General features: G+C 38.9%; 1 protein-coding gene across 1 annotated transcript in view; it reads left to right on the top strand.

Moving 5' to 3' along the window:
• The window catches only part of LOC114243371 (cell adhesion molecule Dscam2), a 160063-nt gene that overhangs the window by 83961 nt on the left and 53212 nt on the right, over nucleotides 1–22890 (top strand). Inside the window, exons 3-4 of the mRNA XM_089738982.1 lie at nucleotides 14117–14189; nucleotides 19184–19236. Of these exons, the coding sequence (XP_089595108.1) occupies nucleotides 14117–14189; nucleotides 19184–19236 (126 nt within the window). The remainder of the gene's footprint in view (nucleotides 1–14116; nucleotides 14190–19183; nucleotides 19237–22890) is intronic.

Here is a 22890-nt window from a genome sequence, read left to right on the forward strand (position 1 = left end):
GTGGTATTGTTGGCAAGAAGCGGTCGTTAATTAGCTGGCAAGTCGGTCGATGTCAAGAAAGACATTTATTAGACATATTAAGTATATCTGATGTATTCCAAACATGGATAATACAGATAAATTAGTTAAACTCAAGCACTCAGCAAAAATTTTTACGGGCGTCAGCCACTAGATGGCTTCGCCTCGATTAGTTTCTCAATGCTCCTGTAGATGACAGTAAGAAATTACCTATCATATATTTTATTTTTAATGAAGGATTTTGTAAATTTTTAGAAACCACTAATTAATAAAATTTAATCAATTTATCTATAAAAAATAAAGACTTGTATTATATATTTTTTAGACTTGTATTATTATTATATTTTTTTCTGTGCTTAGTTACACAATGATAAAATGCCTTAGCTTTAACAACATAATATAAGTTTAGGGGCATCCGCCACAAGATGTCGTGTGTATCGCAGTTTCGGGGTCCTGATTCCAAAGACCTGAACTTAGTAAACTATGTCTTACGTAAATTGCGTGGGTAGTTTTCAGATTCGTTTTATAGTTTTTAGACAGTCGTCGGTACATGAAATCGTGATGTAAAAAACGTAAGATTAAACCGTAAAAATAGTTGAAATATCTATATAATAATACGTGAAGCAAAAACTTTGTATCCCTTTTTACGAAAATTGCGCTAACGGAGGAGTATGAAATTTCCCACTCTTATAGAGAATATAGAGAAGGAGTGCACAGTGCTAATATTTTTTTAAATCATTGCATGAAAGATACATTAAATCAATAAAGAAAATATTACACACTACCATGTATTTGACACACACACGCATGCATACTATTTGTTTATTGTCAATCTTTTTTATTGCATAAAGTCTATGGTCAAATTGAGAATATATTAAATATTGTTTGTCTTTGTTAATATTTGTCTAAAGTGTAGTTTTGGCGAAATCTGTGATTATAAAAGTATAATAAATAGTCTTTGACAATAGAACCATATTAATGTTCAAATTTATAATTTCAATTAATTGTAGTCGAATTTCGACTACTGCGGGACCACTAGTCTATTTAATTAGCTCACTAATAATTACGTATTTCATTAGAAAAATAGGTAGGTGGTATTGGATTCGAAGATCGTTATATTAACAAAATATAAAATAAGGGATAAACAGAAGCAACTACTAGCATTTACGTTGTCCAACAAATTAATAGGTTGGTCCACAAGTAATTACAATGGGTCTCGTTTGCACCATAAGCTACAAGAGTCACGGCTAATGGACCGGAACAAACATTACTGGCGCAACATTTGTCCGATAAGGCCAACGCACACTGTACTAACTAAATAATCTTCTGGTATAGATGAATCATTTGATAGGCTTTCTTATCAAACTTTTAGTAGAAGCGACATTGCGATTGAAAATGCAGAATTTATAAAGTTTGCATAGACCCATTTTTGGCGAGAAGTTATGCTTATCGATTTTAACGGAGGAAAAGGCGATGCTCAAGGTGGACGAAGGTTTTAAACTTTTAATGGTCTCTGGTATTTATTACTTTCAGTGCCTGTGGGATCGTACACCTGTAGATAAGAAAAAAAAATCCACCAAATTACCAATTGTAAGGTTTTCAATCTGTAGAAAACGTTCCCCGTGCTATTATTTATTTATTTATTTTTTATTGCTTAGGTCGGTGGACGAGATCACGGCCCACCTGCTGTTAAGTGGTTACCGGAGCCCATAGACATCTACAACGTAAATACCACCCATCTTGAGGTATGAATTCTAAGGTTTCAATAGTTACAATTATGTTATGAACTTGTGTCTATGTACCTATCTACCGATAGGAGTCTGTAAATTTAGTGTCTCAAGGATACTCTATGGGATCCAATGAACATTAAACGATTTTTAAGAATCATTTTTTTTTCCAATAAAATAAGCACGTTGATGGTTAATTACAAATCACACAAAATTACCTGGCCACAAATGTATATTTAAAGCACATATGAGTATGTATATACATATATTATATTATCAGTATCGATTCCCATCCAAATTTCCATCAGATTCCCATTCAGGGTCCCCAATATTAGTTTGGAGCCTTAGGGCTTTTAAGCCTTAGGTGATCGTGTGTGATTACTCTCCGAATATTTATCTATTTAAATAATTAACTTACATTTTGTGTATTCCAATCTCCATTTATGAAAACAGTGAGCGCGGAGCCTAAAGCAACATTGGCCGTAACGATCTTCCCTACATTAGTAACATTATTGCTCACAACTGTACACGTATTGTGTACGATCTTACCCTCAATTACACAAGAACTTGCTGCTAATCAGCCCTGTAGTGAGCGATTTTATTTTTTAGGGCGCAAAAATTAGTTATTATAAACGATAATACGGCTTATCTCTTTTACAAATTCTCGTGTTGCCAAGCTCGTCCAAAATGGCCGAAGCGATTCTCATGAAGTTTTTGCATGCATTTTGGGTACGTCTGAGAATTGGTCAATCTCTTTTACAAATTCTCGTGTTGCCAAGCTCGTCCGAAATGGCCGAAGCGATTCTCATGAAGTTTTTGCATGCATATTGGGTAGGTCTGAGAATCGGTCAACATCTATTTTTCATACCCCTAAACGTTAAGGGTGGTCCCAAAAATTTCCTAGGAATAATGTATATTGCAAAACAACCTTTGCCGGGTCAGCTAGTTTTATTATAAAAAGCAGATCATATTGCATCAGCACGCTAAGGGCGCGGAAAACACCTGTTTATCGTAGAAGATTCCCTTTAAGCTCATGTGATTAAGCAGATTTCATAGCCCTCAGGGAATACCAGTAAGATGTGTAATTATGTTTGGAACCACAGACACAGCCCACTGAGTTTCTCGCCGGATCTCCTCAGTAGATCGCGTTTTCAATCCAGTATCTGCAAAGCACTGATCTTTCTAGAGTCAGTGTTAGCAACTTCGTCAGGTTTGAGCCCCGTGAGCTCACTTTCTCGTTCGGTAACGCTGATATAGCCTCTCAAGGCTATCATCTTAGGTAGGAAAAAAATATTTGGTAAGAGCTACGATTGAGATAGAATAGTTATTGGTAGTAAGAATAAATTTTGGTTCGATGGTTGCGATTATATAAAGAACATAACAAATCACGAAATTATACTCTAGAGTTATCCTAATCGAACACACAGTATATTTTTAATGGCTTAAATGTAGAAATAAGCTCACGGATCATCTAACATTATGTAGTTGTTAGATCCCATAGTAATCACACCATGAATACCACCGGCAACCTCGACATATTAGGTCTAAGACCCAATTGTATAGAGTAACGAACTGTACATATTGGAACGCATTACTGATTCGCGGCAAAAATAGGCAGAGAGAGTGTTGATATTAATACGTGCGGACTATAAGACGCTGTACAATCAGAAAATAGCACTCGTACACATAGAGCACCAAAACTCATAGAAAAGTCAATAGCAATCCATCTAACAAAACAGTTGAATCAGGCCTGTCTATACTTTGAATGAAAGTAATCAAAATAGACGAACGATTTCTTGTTTCACTTAAGACTAAAGTACTACATTTCCAGAGAATATATAAAGAAGAGATCTTTATGTAATAGAGAAGTTAAGTTCGTAAGTTAAAAGTAACTCTGGAAATTCCCTGCAATATGGCTTACCGCAAAAAGTATAACATGGTAGGGAGTTGGGTCGAGCTAATAGTAACGCGTCATTAGCTTAATGGCCAAAGAAGCAGCGTAGGTATTCATTTGCAGGATTTTTTCAATGGACCTTCTACGCACGGCTCTGTATATTGCGATGGGCTCGGCGCTAAGCATTGTAGCGTTTAAGCACGATGTTATGATTTGTATTTCGGAATCCCGATCAGTTTTTATATCAAATCAGTGAGCGGCACGTTTTATTGTAACCATTCATTTGATTGAAATAAACAAACATGAGATAAAAAATATCCATGAAATGTTATTGTTAAAAATGGGTGCAGCGAAAACCAAATAAGTTTCCACTTTTAAAAAAATACATGAGCAAATCAGCCAATCAATAACAAGTATGTATAACTAAAATTACTGAATTAGTTTTACAAATAATCATTATTATAGAAATATAATAGAGATAAAGAAGAAAAAAACAACGAATTTATAAATAGGACTTAAACGGTCGCAAAAAATCCTAAATCGCCTTTCTTTATTTCGTAAATGCTAAAAAAAAAAGTTTACACTGTGTGAGCCCTTATCATTAACAGAATATAAGGATTCCGTTTCCAATTTGTGAGTCATCAGAACACTCGAGTTAGCGACTATGCGTGGTCTTAAATACCGCAGGCTATTACCATTTTTTGTTCACCCCTGTCCACAAACGACTTCTACGCTGGAGATATGAAATCTTCTGACTTTTTTTTTGTATTGCTTAGATGGGTGGACGAGCTCACAGCTCACCTGGTGTTAAGTGGTTACTGGAGCCCATAGACATCTACAACGTAAATGCGCCCCCACCTCGAGATAATTTCTAAGGTCTCAGTATAGTTACAATGGCTGCCCCACCCTTCAAACCGAAACGCATTGCTGCTTCACGGCAGAAAAAGGCAGGGTGGTGGTACTTACCCATGTGGAATCACAAGAGGTCCTCCACCAGTGATTACGCAAATTAAATTTATAAGGATTTTAAAATTAAAATTTATATTAAAATGATTTTAAATGTATGGATTTTAAAATGGCAAATTAAAATTAAATGGATTTTAGTCTACATAATTTTGAGCCAATAACTCCACCAACGTCCTTGTTATTCCTGGCTTGATGCATTCATTCTAGTTGAAAGTGTGGGATAATTACAAATTAACGGAGGTTTTGACTTTGTATTTCGAACTGCGGTACTCACATCGTATCGCTCATCTAAGGCATTTAATATAAACATTTGTTGAGAAATATTTAGAACGAAAACGGACTACTTTTTGTATATAGCGTATAGTACAGTGGCGGCATATGTCCAGCAGTGGACTGCTATAGGCTGATGATGATGATACGGGCTGCTTCACTGGGTAAATTGTATAAATTATCTTAACTGGTGGTAAAGCGAGTTTTAAGACCGCACTTTTTTTTATTTTTTTTATTGCTTAGATGGGTGGACGAGTTCACAGCCCACCTGATGTTAAGTGGTTACTGGAGCCCATAGACATCTACAACGTAGACGCGCCACCCACCTTGTGAGATACAAGTTCTAAAGTCTCAGTATAGTTACAACGGCTACCCCACCCTTCAAACCGAAACGCATTACTGCTTCACGGCAGAAATAAGCAGGGCGGTGGTACCTATCCGCACGGACTCACAAGAGGTCCTACCACCAGTAAAACTTACTTATATCACCACCCTGCCTATTTAGCCGAGTAGCAGTAATGCCTTTCGGTTTGAAGGGTGGACCAGCCACTGGTAGAACTGACGTCTCAAGATGGGTGGCGACATTTCCGTTGTTGATGTGTATAGGTTTTTTAACCACTTAGCCACCGGCATATGGATTAGATCCTTTCATCTAAGCAATAGCCATAAATCTCTTGAGTACCCACATATCTATTCTGTTCCCAAAAAACAAACACAATTCTTTCTTTACAACCGACACGCAATTCACTTCCAAAAATCTAAAGCAGAACACCAAAACAATTATACTTTTTTTTTTCTTTCGTCGGTGCGTCATTTATTTTATCTTAGTCATAAAAAGTTAATTCGTTTTACGCGCTGTAAACTTTAATTATAACACCGAAGTTCGCTGTAGTCATTAAGTATTTAAAGCTATCTCGAGCGCAGTGACAGAAAGGTGTGGCGCTAATGCACAAAATGTATTCCCGGGATGATAAACAAAATAGTTTTCTTTCTGTATATTATATATATCGAATTATAACCCTAGATAATAGTGATTCTATATTGCCTATTACTACCGCGAAGCAGCCATGCCTAATTGGTTTTTAGGGATGGGACAGCGGCTACTCAATTCAATCGAGGAGGACATGTACCAAAAATAATTATCTATTCTATTAGAAGTCTATTAATATATAATAATAAAATAGCTTTATTTAATTCCATAATAATTAGATAGAGCTTAATTAATATAGTATTTAATAATTATATTACTAAGTAATCATAATAAATGTATAATTATATTACTAAGTAATCATAATAAATGTACTCATGCCATTTAATGTCCTTTTAATGTTTGCCCTCGGGGCAAAAGCCTCCTCCAAAAAATTCCATTCTTCCTTATCTTTAGCAGTGGTCATCCAGTCTCTTCCTGCTTTGGATACAATTTCGTCCTGCCGAGCACCCGGCACCGGACACCCGGGTGACTTCTAGTTCTCACGCCTTGCGGTCCTTTCCATTTTGTGGTGTTAATTGTCCATGGACTGCGACCGTATCTCCTAACATGGTCAGCTCGTCTCTATTAATCTTATACTTCTAAACGAGCAATTCTTGTATGTCTGAATCTCGGAAACGGCTCCAACGATTTTCATAAAATTTAGTATACAGGGGATTATGGGGGCGATAAATCGATCTAGCTACGGTTTATTTACAGAAAATGTTTTATTCGTGTTTTCAATAATCAACTCTTCCCGACATCTATTGGCGAATAATAATACAATTTTTTTTAATTGAGGGCAACTAACCGCTTTAAAGACACAACAAGATGACGTTATCAAAAAAAAAAACGAGCAAAGCTCATCATCTAGTATACTATTATACGAGTATTATAAATTATTATTATATATTTAGTAACACTAACATCGGAATGCCAATAGGCTCTGGGCCAGTCATGTTTTTTTTTCTTTTTATTGCTTGAGCATACCTGGTGTTAAGTGGTTACTGGAGCCCATAGACATCTACCACGTAAATGCGCCACCCACCTTGAGATATAAGTTCAAAGGTCTCAGTATAGTTACAGCGGCTGCGCCACCATTTAAACTGAAACGCATTACTGGTTCACGGCAGAAATAGGCGGGGCGGTGGTACCTACCTACCCACCCGTGCGGACTCACAAGAGATCCTACCACCAGTGATTACGCAAATTATAATTTTGCGGGTTTGGGGGTTTTTATTGCACGATGTTATTTATTCCTTCACCGTGGAAGTCAATCGTGAAGATGCATACAATAAATAAACACACACGTATTAATAGCATTCTTCAGATATCGTCAGTCGATATTTTTACTAATTAATCTGGCGTATTCACCCTCTGTAGGTTATTAATTACAAAACTGTAAATATTAGAAACGTCGAGAATAATATAATTAAAAAAAAAAGCGTGAGAGTATACCGTAAAATTAATTTAAATTATATGTATTAATGTTTAATTTTTAAATGGCTTTGGGTGATCGAATTATTATTTTAACTTTTATTTGTTATAAAAAAGAATAGATAAATTTATTGATAAATTTGATTAATTTGATGATTGCGGTAGGCAGCGGCTTGGCTCCGCCCCTGGTATTGCTGAAGTCCATGGGCGACGGTAACCACTCAGCTTCAGGTGGGCCGTATACTCGTCTGCCTACAAGGGCAATAAAAAAAAGTTTGGAAAAAAAACACGGTTAAATACCAAGACGAAAAATTTCCGTTCTGGTGATCCTAAAGTAATAAAATCTATTATCAACGGTCCTTGATACGTGCGCAAATTTTCAATTTGATCGGACGTCAAGCCGATGAAATTAATGTTGAAAGAAACCGTTACATGTCAAGCTTAAAAAAAAAGACGTGTGGCACTGGGGGACTGCCGCGGTAAAGCTATTGCATAGCATTTTTTATCAACTTATGCAATTATAATTAGACAATAATAATTTAATATTAAAACAATAATAAAAATAAGACCACGCTATATTTATAAACATTAACAAAAGCGAAACATTAACTGTCCCCTTCACACTCATAAACTAGACTGCGTGAGAGAGAGATGGGCAGATTTTTCATGATGCTCATGCAGTGTGACGTGACGCCACGCGCTTATTCACAAACACTACACAAACGCAACGTGTGAATGTGTTGAACGCGAGCTACATGGTAGGCGGAGTAAGGGGTGTAAGGTTTTTTCCGTTACGGAATTTCATGATTCGGTCGCCACGCTCAAGGCCCGCAATAAAAGCTATGCAATAGCTTAAAAAAATACTTAAAAAAACTAACAAATTACTCTTTTATAGAAAATCCAACTAAAAAATAGAAAATAAATTTGAATTAAAAATAGTGTAAGAAAAAAGGATTTTGTTGTAAAAAAAAGCGTGGGGTGCATGGTATCAGTAGTTATAAATATTTTATGTTGATTTTCAATTTTTTAATTTTTTTTAATTTTGAATTGTCGTCGGTCCTTAATAAGTGCACCAAATTTCGAGTTAATCCGACGTTTTGAAGGGGGTCAAAATCATGTTCAAAGATTCCGTTACATACTAACATACATACGTCTGAAGCTAATAAAAGCGTATTAATATAATTGTGTTTTCCGTTAGGAAGCGTTGTAAACCAAAGAAATAAATGAGAAAAATAATTCAAATATAATATAATAATAATATCGAATAGACATTTTTTTGGGTCAGCTAAATAGGGTATGTGAAAGATGACGTTTACGATATTACAGTGAATTCTGTTAAATGATAGATGATAATCCTTCCAAAGAATCCCATATAAATCTGTGGCGGGTAGCCACCATACAACGCAAGATAATTGACAGATGCCTGAATCTCGCTTACGACATTTTCAAGATAAGCTTGCATATATACAAGTTCCGAACAACAACATTCGGACCGTGTCGGGCTACCGAGCTATATCACCCGCTCGGTGGAAGATCTTCCCTTTGTCGTATATACCTACAAATCAAGTGGTAGTATTTGTTGTCTGGATATACTTCTTTTTGTCTTATCTATTTTGTATTTATTGACCATCTGGTGACAGCTACAAACAAGTATATATCACACTGTGGACGCCGCTATGTTCTAAGTCTTAAGTGTATAGTTTGCTGATGATTGTTTTGTGGTAGAGAAATATTAGGGTAGTCGTAGCTACCAGTGCGGAATCACAATACCCCTTACCTTACCTTACCATACTTTATTACCATAACGTTAAACTTTCCAATTGATTTGCTTAGGGGATCATCACTATGAGGCTGAATTCAATTCAAATTATGTTTAATTATGGATTTGTTGTAAGGTTTTCACTGGCAGCTTATAGTTACAACATAAAATATGTAGCCACCACCTATATTCAAGTTAATATCACTTCCCCGATGCTACTCTGGACTGGACAACACAAAGGGAAATACGTTGATCAGCAATCACCCCAATTGCATCTGACATGCTTTCAATTATCGGCCGATGCGTTAGCGTCGAATTTAGCTATTGATTTGCGATCAGGTTTTACGTTATTTGGTATGCGATTTCCAATTGAATCTTCGATTGCTGTGGTCATAAAGTTATGGGTTGTATGGACAGTCGTGAACACGGCTCGCTCGATTCTAAGTGGACTATATACGAGGGATAGAAAGAGAAACTTGCGCAACAGTTTCCATTCGTTTCCAAATGATTCTTTGGAATGGCTGTGGATGGTGGATGGAAGATATTGCTCTTAGCAATAAGACCACCAATTGTCCTTTTATTTGTATTTAATGTTTCGCATTGTTTTTTTTTGTGTACAATAAAGAATTCTCTCTCTCTTTCTCTCTCTCTCAAAAGTTACGATTCGTAGGACGTGAATTTGAGTTTCTGTGGATGGCTGCTCTTTGGTATGCGATTGCCTATTGAATCTTCGATTGCTGTGATCATAAAGTTATGGGTTGTATGGGTAGTCGTGAACCATCGTGAACACACAGGTCTCTCGATTCTGAGTGCACTATATGCGAAAGATAGAAAGAGAAACTTGCGCAACACTTTCCAATTGTTTCCAAATGATTCTTTTCCACCTGATAGTTGTGGATGATGGATGGATTGTTCTTAGCGATAAGACCGCCAATTGTCCTTTTATTTGTATTTAATGTTTCGCATTGTTTTTTTTTTGGGTGTACAATAAAGAATACTCTCTCTCTCTGTCTCTCTCAACAGTTACTATTCGCAGGACGTGGGCTTGAGTTTCTGTGGGTGGTTGCTCTTATTAACCACTCGGCAATTCTCAGAAGATTCTCAATATCGGAACTAATCGCTAAGCGTAGCGTTAAAGGAAATAATTAAAAGATAATACGACCAGAGAATATATTAGCTACTGGTAAGCGAAATTTAATTAAGTTAGTGATTATTTCGCAAATGGTGTTATCGTGTTTCGGCAAACAAAGCCAGCCGGAATCCGTTGAGTTTAATAAAATAACAACAAAAACCTTTACACGTCAGTTAAAGATAATCTTATAATCTTCGCTGTACCTACATTTCAATGGGAATACCGAAAATAATGCGAGATACACACAATGGGGTTGCTCTTTAAATGTTTTGATGAACGAGGTTGAAAATATCCTCAAAAATTTGTGTCACAGTCGAACAATGAGCAGCAATTTGTGGGTGTCGGTCATCTTTTAATGAGGCTCCATTCAATGTTGTGTTTTTAAATTCGAAATTCGTTATATAATTTGGGGACCGTGGTCGAGCGGTTATGTTTCTCGCCGGATCTTCTCAGTGGGTCGCGTTTCCGATCCGGTGGTAGATTCTGCGAAGCATTGCTCTTGCTAGGGTCAATGTTAGCAACGCTCCGGTTTGAGCCCCGTGAGCTCACCTACATGTTAGGGCGAAGCTGAAATAGCCTCTCAAGGATATCAAAATAGGTAGGAAAGAATAAATAAAAAAAGGTGTTTCGCGGGGCCTTAGCTTTCAAACCAGAGAGGATCTATGTTGAAAGTACATGCAACTGAAGAAGAAATGTTGTGTACACGATCCTGGTCATTCTGAACTTTTAATACTATATTTGCATTATTAATTTTACTAATGGAAGGGTGTCTTTAAAATCGCACGAGTAAGTAGACCGCTCTGCCTATTTCTGTAGTTAAATAGTAATGCGTTTTGACTTGTTGATTGGTGCAACTTTTGTACTATGAGACTCAGATTTAGAACTCATATCGCAAGATGGATGGCGGCATTTAAATGGTTAACATCTATGAGTTTCTGTATCCGCTTAAAACCAAGCCGTGAACACTTTCACACAACCGAACAATAGAAAAAACATAGGCTTACAGCAGTGGTTACTTCGGTGGTTTCCAACCAAATTCCTCTACTGCTATAATTAGAACAAATTGTAAGTTATGTTCGTCAAATCGGTTAATATCGTCTTATTTTTGGCGCGCAATATATGACATACATTAATTTATGTTCTCAAGGTGGCGAAATTGTATTATAGAGTTTTTTATGCAATGATTACGTATGTTTGTAAACGTGATTGTCGAAGGAATAACTGATTCATTAATAAATAATAATAAATAAATATTTACTAACAATCACGCCACGTTAACTGGTCCCGTGATAAGTTCGTAAAGAACTTGTGTTACAGGTACCAGATAACGGAAATAAATGTAATATTTTTATTATACACATACATATATTTAATATACATCCATAACCCTGGCAAAGACATTTATATTTATCATACAAATATCTTCCCTTGGCGGGATTCGAACCCGCGAACCCCTTGTGTAGTGACCATGTCACTTACCGCTACACCAGACGGCCGTTATCATTATCGTATCACTCTTATCAGAGCGGTCGTGATCGTTATTATTCAGTACTGTTGTTCATTACTGTTGGCAGATGCTATGCGCCTCACGAGCAATCGCAATTTCTCCAGGTTTGTGATGAGCCTGGTACACTCATGTAAACAGCTGCCAACTGCCGACTTGACCTGGTCGGTCCATCGCATGGGCAGCCTACCATGCGGTCTGGTGCCTTCTACTTTGTCCTGAAGGACAAGGCGCTCTATGGAGTCATTTACTCGCAGGGATATATGTCCAAAAAATTATACTATGCGTCCATGCACGAGCGCCGAAAGACCCTGCCTAATGCCGATTTCTTGAAGAATGCAGATATTAAATGAGTAGTTATTATTTTGGCTGTGAATCAAACATTACAACAAATTCAAACGTTCGAAGTATTGTCTAAAAATTAGTGGTGCAATTTACGTTGTTAGGGATCAGATGAGCCATGTACAGTCCTACGCAATTGCAGCAAACAAAGAACCAAAATTTATATGTCAAATAGCTTAGGAGTAAAATATTTCGACGCATTCTATCACTTTCACTTGCCGGTAAAATCTTATTGATGTATATGTGTAAAGAAAAACCTTTAAACCTTTAAAACACGTTAGTTTTTAAAAATAATAATTTCTTAACATATTCACTGACCTGTCCGTTATTTAGAAAAAAAAAGAAGCTCAGTTTTACATAATTCAATAAAACTATTTAAAATAATAATTTAAAAAGAAGATTAAAGGCTTAATATGCTGTTTTCTTAGTATATCACAGAAAACGCAATTAAGTATTTTATTGTTCAATCATTCTAGAATATTGTTTATCATTATACATGTTTGTCCTATTGTAGTATTGCTGATGGAGTATGATTTCCGTTACATCGATTAGCATGATTCTGTTTCTAGAATATTTGATATGGACCGGTGATAACGAATTTGAAATAAGTAAAAAATTCAGTCTTATTAACGACTAGCGACCCGTCCTCGCTTCGCTTCGGAAACATTAAAACACATGTGAAACCAAAAAAATAAAATAAAATTAAATTAAAAAAAAGTAGCCTATGTTCATCAGGGACAATGTCGGCTTCTAATGGAAAAAGAATTTTTCAAATCGGTCCAGTAGTTTCGGAGCCTATTCGAAACAAACAAACAAACAAATCTTTCCTCTTTATAATATTAAGTATAGACAAAATTTCGTGTTGATTCTCTCTTGCTTACCACCATCCAATTGTGGTTGTTTGTCACGGTTTAATGATGTCCCATTCAGAACGACCTCGCCGACCTCGGGGATCGGTCTGGCTGCCACGCTGAGTGCAAGTAACAAGACGTATTCATTACTTAGAATAGTTCGACAGAAGTTTTGTTATGAGAATATTATAATAAACAAGCGGCCCGCTCCGGCTCCGCTCGGGTATTTAACAAAAATTTCAACGATATTTGAAATTGTTTTATTTTTTTAAATAAAAGAACACTTATTGCAGCGTAACTATAATAGTTAGACACAATAATATGCTGTCGCGACACTTTTTATAAATAATAATGTGTTCTACAAAGTCGTAGTACATTATTTTATTCTATCATCAATAGTTTTCGCAGGGCACGCAATGTAAAGAATATTTTAGGTAATTTTTTTACACATTGGGTTACATTATTGGAGTTTTAGTAAGGATCCCTAATTTTTTTCAAAAAAGATTATAGCCTATGTCACTCGGGAATAGTGTAGCTTCCAAATAGTGAAAGAATTTTTCAAATCGGTTCAGTAGTTTCGGAGCCTATTCAATACAAACAAACAAACAAATTTTTCCTCTTTATAATATTATAGTATACATAATACATAATAATAATACAGTCTCTTGTTGTACGTGAACAAGCGAGACTTGGTTCGTATTTTATTATCAACTTGGAGAAGCTATTCTATACTAACATTATAAATTTCAAAATTTGTTCATTTGGATTTATTTTATTTTATTGCTTGGTGGTAAGTGGTTACTGGAGCCCATTGACATCTACAACGTAAATGCTGCCTCCCACCTTGAGGTATGAGTTCGAAGGTCTCAGAACAGTTACAACGGCTTCCCCACCCTTCAAACCGAAACGCATTACTGTTTCACAGCGAAAATAGGCAGGGCGGTGGTACCTAGCCGTGCGGACTCACAAGACGTAATTACGGAAATTATGATTTTGCGGGTTTGTTTTTTATTACACCGTCTTAATCCTTTATCGTAGAAGTAAATCATGAAAATTTGCTAAATACGTATTTCATTAGAAAAATTTATACCTGCCCGCGGGATTCGAACACCGGCACGGTCGCATCGCTCGCTACGAATGCACCGGCCGTCATATCCTTTAGGCCACGACGACTTGACGACATTTAAATTTTTAATTGGGAAACCTTTAAATCATTTCATTAGTATTCTGAAGTTATTCTTTGTTACAGGTGGCGCCAGCCGCATCTCTACCGTTGTGAAAAATCACAATCAATTTCATATTCTGCGTCAACATTATAATATGTACGTATGATTATTTTTATTAATGAAACAGAAAATATTATTGGAGGCGAGGACCGTGTGATTGGTTCTCCACTTAAAATATACATATTGGTAATGCCGGATAGTGTTGGCCATCCGTGCGGGAATGCAATTACAATAATAATAACTCGGAACAAATAATGCACGGTCATACTGCCCCAATGTAATCCTATATTCCTATATCCCTGTGTTATACATACCAGAGACTGATAAACATACTTATATGCGTTTAAATATATACATATATAGATAACTAGCTTTTGCCCGCGATTTCGTCCGCGTGGAATAGTTCACAAATAATGCTTTATTTTAGAACAAATTTGTTTAACATAAAAAACGTTATAGTGAGCCAACCTTAATATATAGACATATGCTGTCGCGGACTTTTTTTTAGATCTTTTAAAGGGGAACAATTCTCTGATACATTACTTTAGCGAAACTTTAATCGTTTCCGCAGCTCACGCAGTGGGAGCTTTCAAAAGGGATTAAAACCCCGATTTTGAAACATTCCTTATTGATGCTCCGCTTGCATTGGTCTCAGCGTAATGCTAAATAGTCTATAGCCTTTCCCGATTAATGGGCTATCTAACACTGAAAGAATTTTTCAAATCGGACCAGTAGTTCCTGAGATTAGCGCGATCAAACAACTCATCAGCTTTATAATATTAGTATAGAAGTATAGATTAGCACCCAAACAAAGAGCAAAAAAACCTATTCATCACACAACGTTTGCGATGCTAGAATCGAAACCACGACCCTTACGCAACTACCAGGGCTGCTAGCTACTGCACCATCAATCCTGTCACGATATATAGTATTGGTAACAATAGTACAGTACCCGACGATAAATCTTGCACATCGACCGTGGGAAAGAGACGGTTAATTTTTGCTTTGTAGAGCGTTATACCTGTCGCACATTACATAATTGACATTTAATCTCCATATATACCGGATCTTCAGTGTTTCCTCGCATACAAGTAACGCTATACAACAAAAACATAATTAGACGACTGTCTCTTTCTAAATATCGATGTGCAATATTTATTGCCTGGTACTGTACCTTCATTTATTTTAAAAACTTTGGTTAACCAGTTTTCAAGTAAATCAAATGCATTGAAATTCTTCAATCGGAGGTCTGGGTGCGAGTTTGCTTCTACGCAGTGACAACTATGGGATTTTTATATACGCCGCTATCATACGACGCGGTACTCTTACTAAACAAATTGTTTCGGCATTCCGAGATTATTTTAAAATGTACACTCGTACAGCTACGATTGTATAAAAAGGCGCTTATCAGCTCTTCTTGGTTTGTTCGCGTTTTATTGGCTTTAAAGTTTTACGTCGCTGAATGTAACGAAAAAGGATTGAGGCACAATGAGTGATCGGTATCGGGATTTTCGAATTCGTAAATAAATATGATGAGGCTTGCGGAGCGTAGCCAGTGGTGGCGAGCGGTTTGACTCTGCCCCTGGTATAACTAGCGTTCATAATCGACGGTAAGCATTCACCATCAGGTTGGCCGTATGATCGTTTGACTACACGGGCCATAAAAAAAAATTGGTTGTCGAATGAGCTCTGGTAGGGTCCTAAAACCATCCTTGGGCCTGCGGTTCGTAGTCGTGGACCAGTCCCCCCCGTCTGAAAAAAATGTGAAATAGCATAACGTGAATATCGTCATCCACCTTGAGACATGAGGTCGTAGTCTCAACTGTATTAACGGCTGTCTCATGCTTCAAGCCGGATAAAAGCTACACGCAAACGATGGTGGTACATTATCCTTTATTACTTAAAGAGAGTGTTCGCAATTTTGTTTTTAGCGTTTGTACATTAAAAATCTAGTTGAATTCAAGGTACTTATAGTGTATGCTTCTAGCTGCCTCATCATTAGTGCGAGCTTAAATAAGACTTTCTCGCGACATCCGAATCCGCGAGCCGGATTTGGTCTTAGTTTTCCCGCGTAATCATTGCGCTTATCCTGATTCGTCAAACCGAATTATACCTAGCACAAACATCTGACGTCACGCGATCATACCTTTTAAAACCACTTGATTTTTATCTATATATTAATACGTGAAGGAAAAACTTTGTATCCCTTTTTACGAAAATTGCGCGGACGGAGGAGTACGAAATTTCCCACACTTAGATTAAATCAATAAAAAAAACATTACGCACACTACCACATGTTTGACACACACGCACACACACACACATACATACACTCTTTGTTTATTGTCAAACTTTTGTTATTGCTTAAAGTCCGTAGTTAAATTGAGAATATATTGAATATTGTTTGTGTTTATTATAATAATATTTGTCTATAGTGTAGTCTTGGCGAAATTTGTGATTATAGAAGTATAATAGTCTTTAACAATAGAATCATAATAATGTACAAACTTACAATTTCAATTAATTATAGTCGAATTTCGACTACTGCAGGACCATTAGTTTATTGAATTCACTAAATAGGGTTGTCTGTCAACAGAATGTTAAGATATCTAACTTTGACTTCTATATCTACTGTGAAAATAAGATATTATAAAGATTCCCTCGTCGAAAACAAAGTAATTAAATAAAATTATTTTCCATCGAGCTCGTTGTGTCCTCAGTATATTTTTTATGAGGCTCTCCACGAAAAACAGTACAGCACTGAAACGTTAAATTGGAAGAACGGGTATTAAATCAACGTCCCGTATTATTTGTACATCGGCAATCAATGTATACTTTACAAATTATTAACATCATCATTTACAGTACAAATAATTTATAATAATACTTGTATCGCGTCGGGATCACCGGTTCGTAGCAAAATAAATATGTTTTTTCTTCGTAACGATCTTCCACTTATCAAATGTTTTGACTCGTTATAGCTTCGGTCGGTAAATTACTAATGAGCTAATATAAAATACTTTTCTTGGAAATTATTGCCCGAATAAAAAACACAAAATTTTCAGTACTCTTTTGTGTATATCCGTTTTTTATTTATTGCTTAGATGGGTGGACGAGCTTATGGCCCACCTGATGTTAAGTGATTACCGGAGCCCGTAGACATCTACAATGTAAATAGCCCCACCTATCTTGAGATAAGAGTTCTAAGGTCTCAGTTTTTAAAGTACAACGGCTGCCCTACTCTTCAAATCAAAATGCATTACTGCGCGGCAGAAATATGCATGGTTGTGGTATCAATCTGTGTCGACTCACTAGACGAGGTACCTTCATCATCATCATCATCATCATCATCATCATCATCATCATCATCATCATCATCATCATCAACAGCCCACAGTCGTCCACTGCTGGACATAGGCCTCTCCCAATCCACACCACTGAGCCCGGTTTGCGGCTCCCCTCATCCACTTCTTGCCGGCCACCGTGCGGAGGTCATCGCACCATCTAGCCAGGGGGCGTCCCACGTTACGTCTTCCGCTGCGCGGTCTCCACTCGAGAGCCCGTCTGCTCCAGTGATCGTCAGTCCTACGGCATATATGGCCAGCCCACTGCCACTTGCTGACTCTTTGAGATGACTTTAGTTCTCTGTCGAATAATCTCATTTCGGATTTTATCCTTCAGAGAAACTCCGAGCATGGCTCTTTCCATGGCTCGCTGAGCGACTTTGAGCTGATAACTTGACTTTGACGAGGTTCTTGATAAGTTTTTATTTTCATTCCATAGATGGGTGTATAAGTAAAGGACCCACTAGGTAGGTACACGAAGCGTTTCCAGGTGTCCAAAGACTCTATGAAGTTAATTCCGCCATCCACCTTGATCCATGAGCTCGAAATCATAATGATCATTGTATTTACAGCTGCTGTCCTAATCTTCAAACGGAGCATACCACTTTTTCGCGTCATTAACACATTTAATCACAGTGATTTCCGTGAAAGCTTCTAACACTATCAACTACTACCGTTATTGGAGGTTTAGGTGTACGTACATATTTTTGTGTCCTATTTGCTCTTAATATACATACGTTATTGACCATTTAATAGACAGAGAAATAACTGGAGAATTTATTGGTGGTAGGACCTCTGAGTCCGCACGAGTAGGTACCACCGTCCTGCCTATTTCTGCCGTGAAGCAGTAATGCGTTTCGGTTTGAAGGGTGGGGCAGCCGTTGTAACTATACTTGAAACCTTAGAACTTATATCTCAAGGTGTGTGGCGCATTTACGTTGTAGATGTCTATGGGCTCCAGTAACCACTTCACACCAGGTGGGCTGTGAGCTCGTCCACTCAACTAAGCAATAAAAAAAAGCTTCCAATACTATCAACTACTACCATTATTGGAGGTCTAGGTGTATGTACGTATTTTTGTCTCCTATCTGCTTTTAATATGCATACGCTATCGACCATTCAATAGACAGAGAAATAACTGGAGAATTTACTGATGGTAGAACCTCTTGTGAGTCCGCATGAGTAGGTACCATCACCCTGCCTATTTCTGCCGTGAAGCAGTAATACGTTTCGGTTTGAAGGGTGGGGCAGTCGTTGTAACTATACTCGACATCTTAGAACTTATATTTCAAGGTGTGTGGCGCATTTACATTGTAGATGTCTAAGGGCTCCAGTAACCACTTAACACCAGGTGGACTGTGAGCTCGTCAATCGATCTAAGCAATCTATTCTTGTCTAGTCTTGAATTATTTGTGTAAGTCCAGAGAAGGTTTAAAAGGTACATAAATATGAAAATGCTCGGAATTAAATAAAAATAACAATTTTGTTTTTCCTTTGATGTGTATCGTTGGACGGGTTCCTTTTGTTTGTTTTAAGTTTAAAAAAAGTTTAGTTTAGTTTAGTCTTTTATTTATCGATTGAGGCACTACGAAGTCTGCCGGCTCAGCTAGTAAATAAATAAAAATAAAACTTTTGTAACTGTTCACTCCTTCCGGGGCTACAAGGAAAAATATCCTCCGAAAAATCACGCTATCAGGGAAATTTACTTGTGGAATTCATAATTTAATATTCCGCTATTGTTTCCAGGTCTGACACCGATACTCATTCCCCGGGGCACGTCCGGAATATCGCGAGCGGAGGTGAGTTATGACCGCATTATAAAGATATCGCATTAAATAATCTGCGTAATATCTAATGTTCTGGGAGGGGTAATTAGTGGAGGCCTACGTATGTAAGTATCTTATTTGTTGCTGTCTATGTCTTGTTTGTGATCACAAAGAACATGTTCTCAACCTCGTTCACCTTGGACATCAGAGTCTCAATTTTTCCTCCTCCTTTCATCCTGTCAGGATCGTAACCTTTACGGAGCATTTTTGTTCGGACTATGTTCCTCCATTCATTCCTCTCCTCTGCGTAGTGGATAGCGACATTGATGCTGGACTTCAATGTCGTCTTAATTTGTTCGGACCAGCTCATGAGAGTACGCCTCTTTGACCTCTTCTAGTAGATCCGTTTACTAACTGTCACGTCTGCAACGCTGTTATAGTGGACACGACAAGTTTATAATTATCGAGAATATTACCGGTATGACGTGTTTTCGCTATTTGATAATAGATGGCGTTACACTTTTCGGGCGTTCTCGATATTACTAGTTCTTTTGATATTCGTTTCTGCTATTTGATGGCAGATGGCGTTACTTTTACCGGCTTAACAATAATATCAGGTATAAGGTTATTCGATAGAGGCCTAAAGCCATTGATATAAATCAAACAGTTGGCAACCTGAAGTGGCAGTGGGAGATATCCCGCAGAACTGACGTTGTCGTTTTGTAGACGGGTTTTTCATTGAGGACCATGCAATATTATGTAGGGACGCCTCAAGCAGGTATAGTTATAATTTGAGAAAGATAGCCGGAAGAAGTGCTTGAAGAGAGCCAAAGACCCGACTCAGTAGCTTAAATTAGGAGAGGCCTGTCCAGCTGTGGACTGTGGGCTAATAATGACGGCGATAAAAGGTTTCTCTGCCAAAACGAGAAGCAGTATCACAGTAAAAAAAAACAGAAGCTTGTTACTAAGCTTGTACTGAGAGAACAACAGGAAACACAATAATAATTCTAAACTGAATTCAAGTAAACAAAATAAATTGAATAATAACGTGGTATCGTATAACGGATCTTCTTCGGAGGTATCTAAAGTTTGAATCGAGTTAAAATTGCGGGGTAATTATTAAACGCTATGATAATGGTGATTGCATTCATCTTTTTTTCTCTTTCTCTAAAAATATTTATAAATATATATATTATTTTTTTAATCAAATTTCAATCCTGTTAATATTGTCTATAAAATTTTTTATACTTTAAAATAGACCTATTCGCGATTAGTATTAAGGGAATTGAAGTTGATGTCAAATTAAATCGCGCTTGGGAATTACTCGTTTGTATTCGCGACATGGGACACTGCATTGTGAAATACACTACGTGCACTAAAATTGGGTAGTACTTTTATCACGTGCGGACGTGCTCATCGTCCACTCGATCGCCCGGTCTTTGTTCGCCCGGCTTTTGTTAGCCCGGCCATTGTTCGCGCGGCCTGTGTTCGTGATACATCTGCCGACCAAGTGTGTTTCCTGGAAGCTTTTATTTGTTTTGTTTTAGTTATTTTTGTGTTCGTGGAACATTTGCCGACAAAGTGTTTTCCTGCAAGTATTTATTTGTTTTGTTTCTTTTTGTAATTTCTGTTTTGTTGTGCTTTTTCTTTGTCCTGTAGTAATCGCGCCGCATTGCCACCTGTGTTCAATAGAACCGCTCAGGTCCGAGAAGTTGGGGCCTCGCCGCAAGGCGAGTGTTTCAAGACCCGGGGCCGCCCCACCTGGGTACTCAGCGATCATGGACGCTGTATTCGCGGAATTCCTCCGACTTCGCCACCCACAGCTCGCCTCAGAGTTTCTGGCCTTCAAGGCCAATCACACTGCGAGCCCTCTCGAGGACTCCGCCGCGCTCGCTGCTCCTGCGTCGCCTGTACCTGCGTGCAGAGCTTCTGCATTGAGCACCGCAGCCTCTGTCGTGCCTGCCGCTCCCGTGTCGCCTATACTGGCGAGAAAAGCTGCTGCGTCGTCCGCCGTGACCATCGTTTCAGCTGAGCGATCATCCGCGGCCTCCGTCGCGCCCTCTAAAACACCTACACTTGCTCGTAGGTCGCCTGCACCCGCCTCCTCGTGCTCCGACTCTGACTCGGACATGGAGGTCGACCTCGCCCCCGCCTCATCGACGGATGGATTCACCCTGGTACAGAAGGGTAAGAAGCGTGCCGCGGAGTCTTGAGCTCCCGCGGCCGCTAAAATTAGCAAAGCCGTGAACGCGTCGCGCCCCCGCCCTCAGACTCCCGTTGCGCCCCCAGCCCGTGCCACTCCGTCGCCGCGTCCGGTGGCACAAACCGGTTATCCTTCAGGAGAAGGCAGCTTGGGATCGAGTTTGCCTGGCCCTTAAGGCCAAAAATATAAATTTCACGAATGCCCGTAACCTCGCGAACGGCATTCAAATTAAGGTTCAAACACCTGACGACCATAGGGCCCTCTCTTCTTACCTCCGTAAGGAACGTATAAGTTTCCATACTTATACGCTCCAGGAGGAGCGCGAACTCCGCGTTGTAATACGCGGAATCCCTAAAGAGTTAGATGTAGAGCTCGTCAAGGCCGATCTGTTAGAACAGGGCTTTCCAGTGAATTCTGTGCACCGTATGCACACCGGTCGCGGTAGGGAGCCATATAATATGGTTCTAGTCACCCTCCAGCCTACCCCCGAGGGTAAGAAAATCTTCAACACACAGACCGTCTGTAGGCTCTCCGGTATCGCCATCGAAGCCCCCCATAAAAAAGGCACTCCTAGCCAGTGCCATAACTGTCAATTGTACGGGCACTCTTCCCGTAACTGTCACGCGCGCCCCCGATGTGTTAAGTGTTTGGGCGATCACGCCACGGCCCTCTGCGCTCGCGACCAAAAAACCGCGACGGAACCGCCTAGCTGCGTCCTGTGTCGAACACAGGGTCACCCCGCGAATTACCGTGGTTGCCCCCGAGCCCCTAAAATAAATCGCCGCGTCGCCCGCCAAAACCGCCTCCGAGCTTCCGGCCCAGACATCAAAGCCTCGGCACCCTCTGCGTCGCAGGCTAAGCCAGCGTTCGTTCCGGCGGCGGTGCCCAGTGTCTCGGCCTGGGCAAAACCGCTGCCGTACACGAACACGGCTACAACTCCCTCCTCCGCGATTCGTCCCGCCCCCGCGACTCGTCCCTCTCCCGCGACTTGCCCTCCGACCGCGTCCGAAAATCTCGCTTTAGCGATCGACTTCTTTCAGTCGATCAACTTTGAGCGCGTTAACGCTTTGGGCGACGCCATTCGCGCTGCCTCCACTGCACAACACTTTATCGCCGTTGTGCAAGAATACGCCGACGTATACGCGTCATTAAATACGTACGTCCTCCCCTCACTCCGCCGGTAATCAATGGCGTATATAAGTAGAATAAAGCCCCTATCCGTAACGATAGGATTTTTTAACGCTTACGGTCTTGCAAATCAACGTGATCAGGTTTCTGACTTTTTGCGTGACCATCAAATTGATATCTTTTTAGTGCAGGAGACCCTACTTAAGCCCGCGCGCCGTGACCCTAAAATCGCGAACTATAACATGGTCAGGAACGACAGGCTCTCTGCCCGTGGTGGTGGTACCGTCATTTACTATAGAAGAGCCCTGCATTGCGTCCCGCTCGATCCTCCCGCGCTCGCTAATATCGAAGCATCA

Source organism: Bombyx mandarina, chromosome 28 (genome assembly GCF_030267445.1).
Source record: "Bombyx mandarina strain Sakado chromosome 28, ASM3026744v2".
Taxonomy (NCBI): Eukaryota; Metazoa; Arthropoda; class Insecta; order Lepidoptera; family Bombycidae; genus Bombyx; species Bombyx mandarina.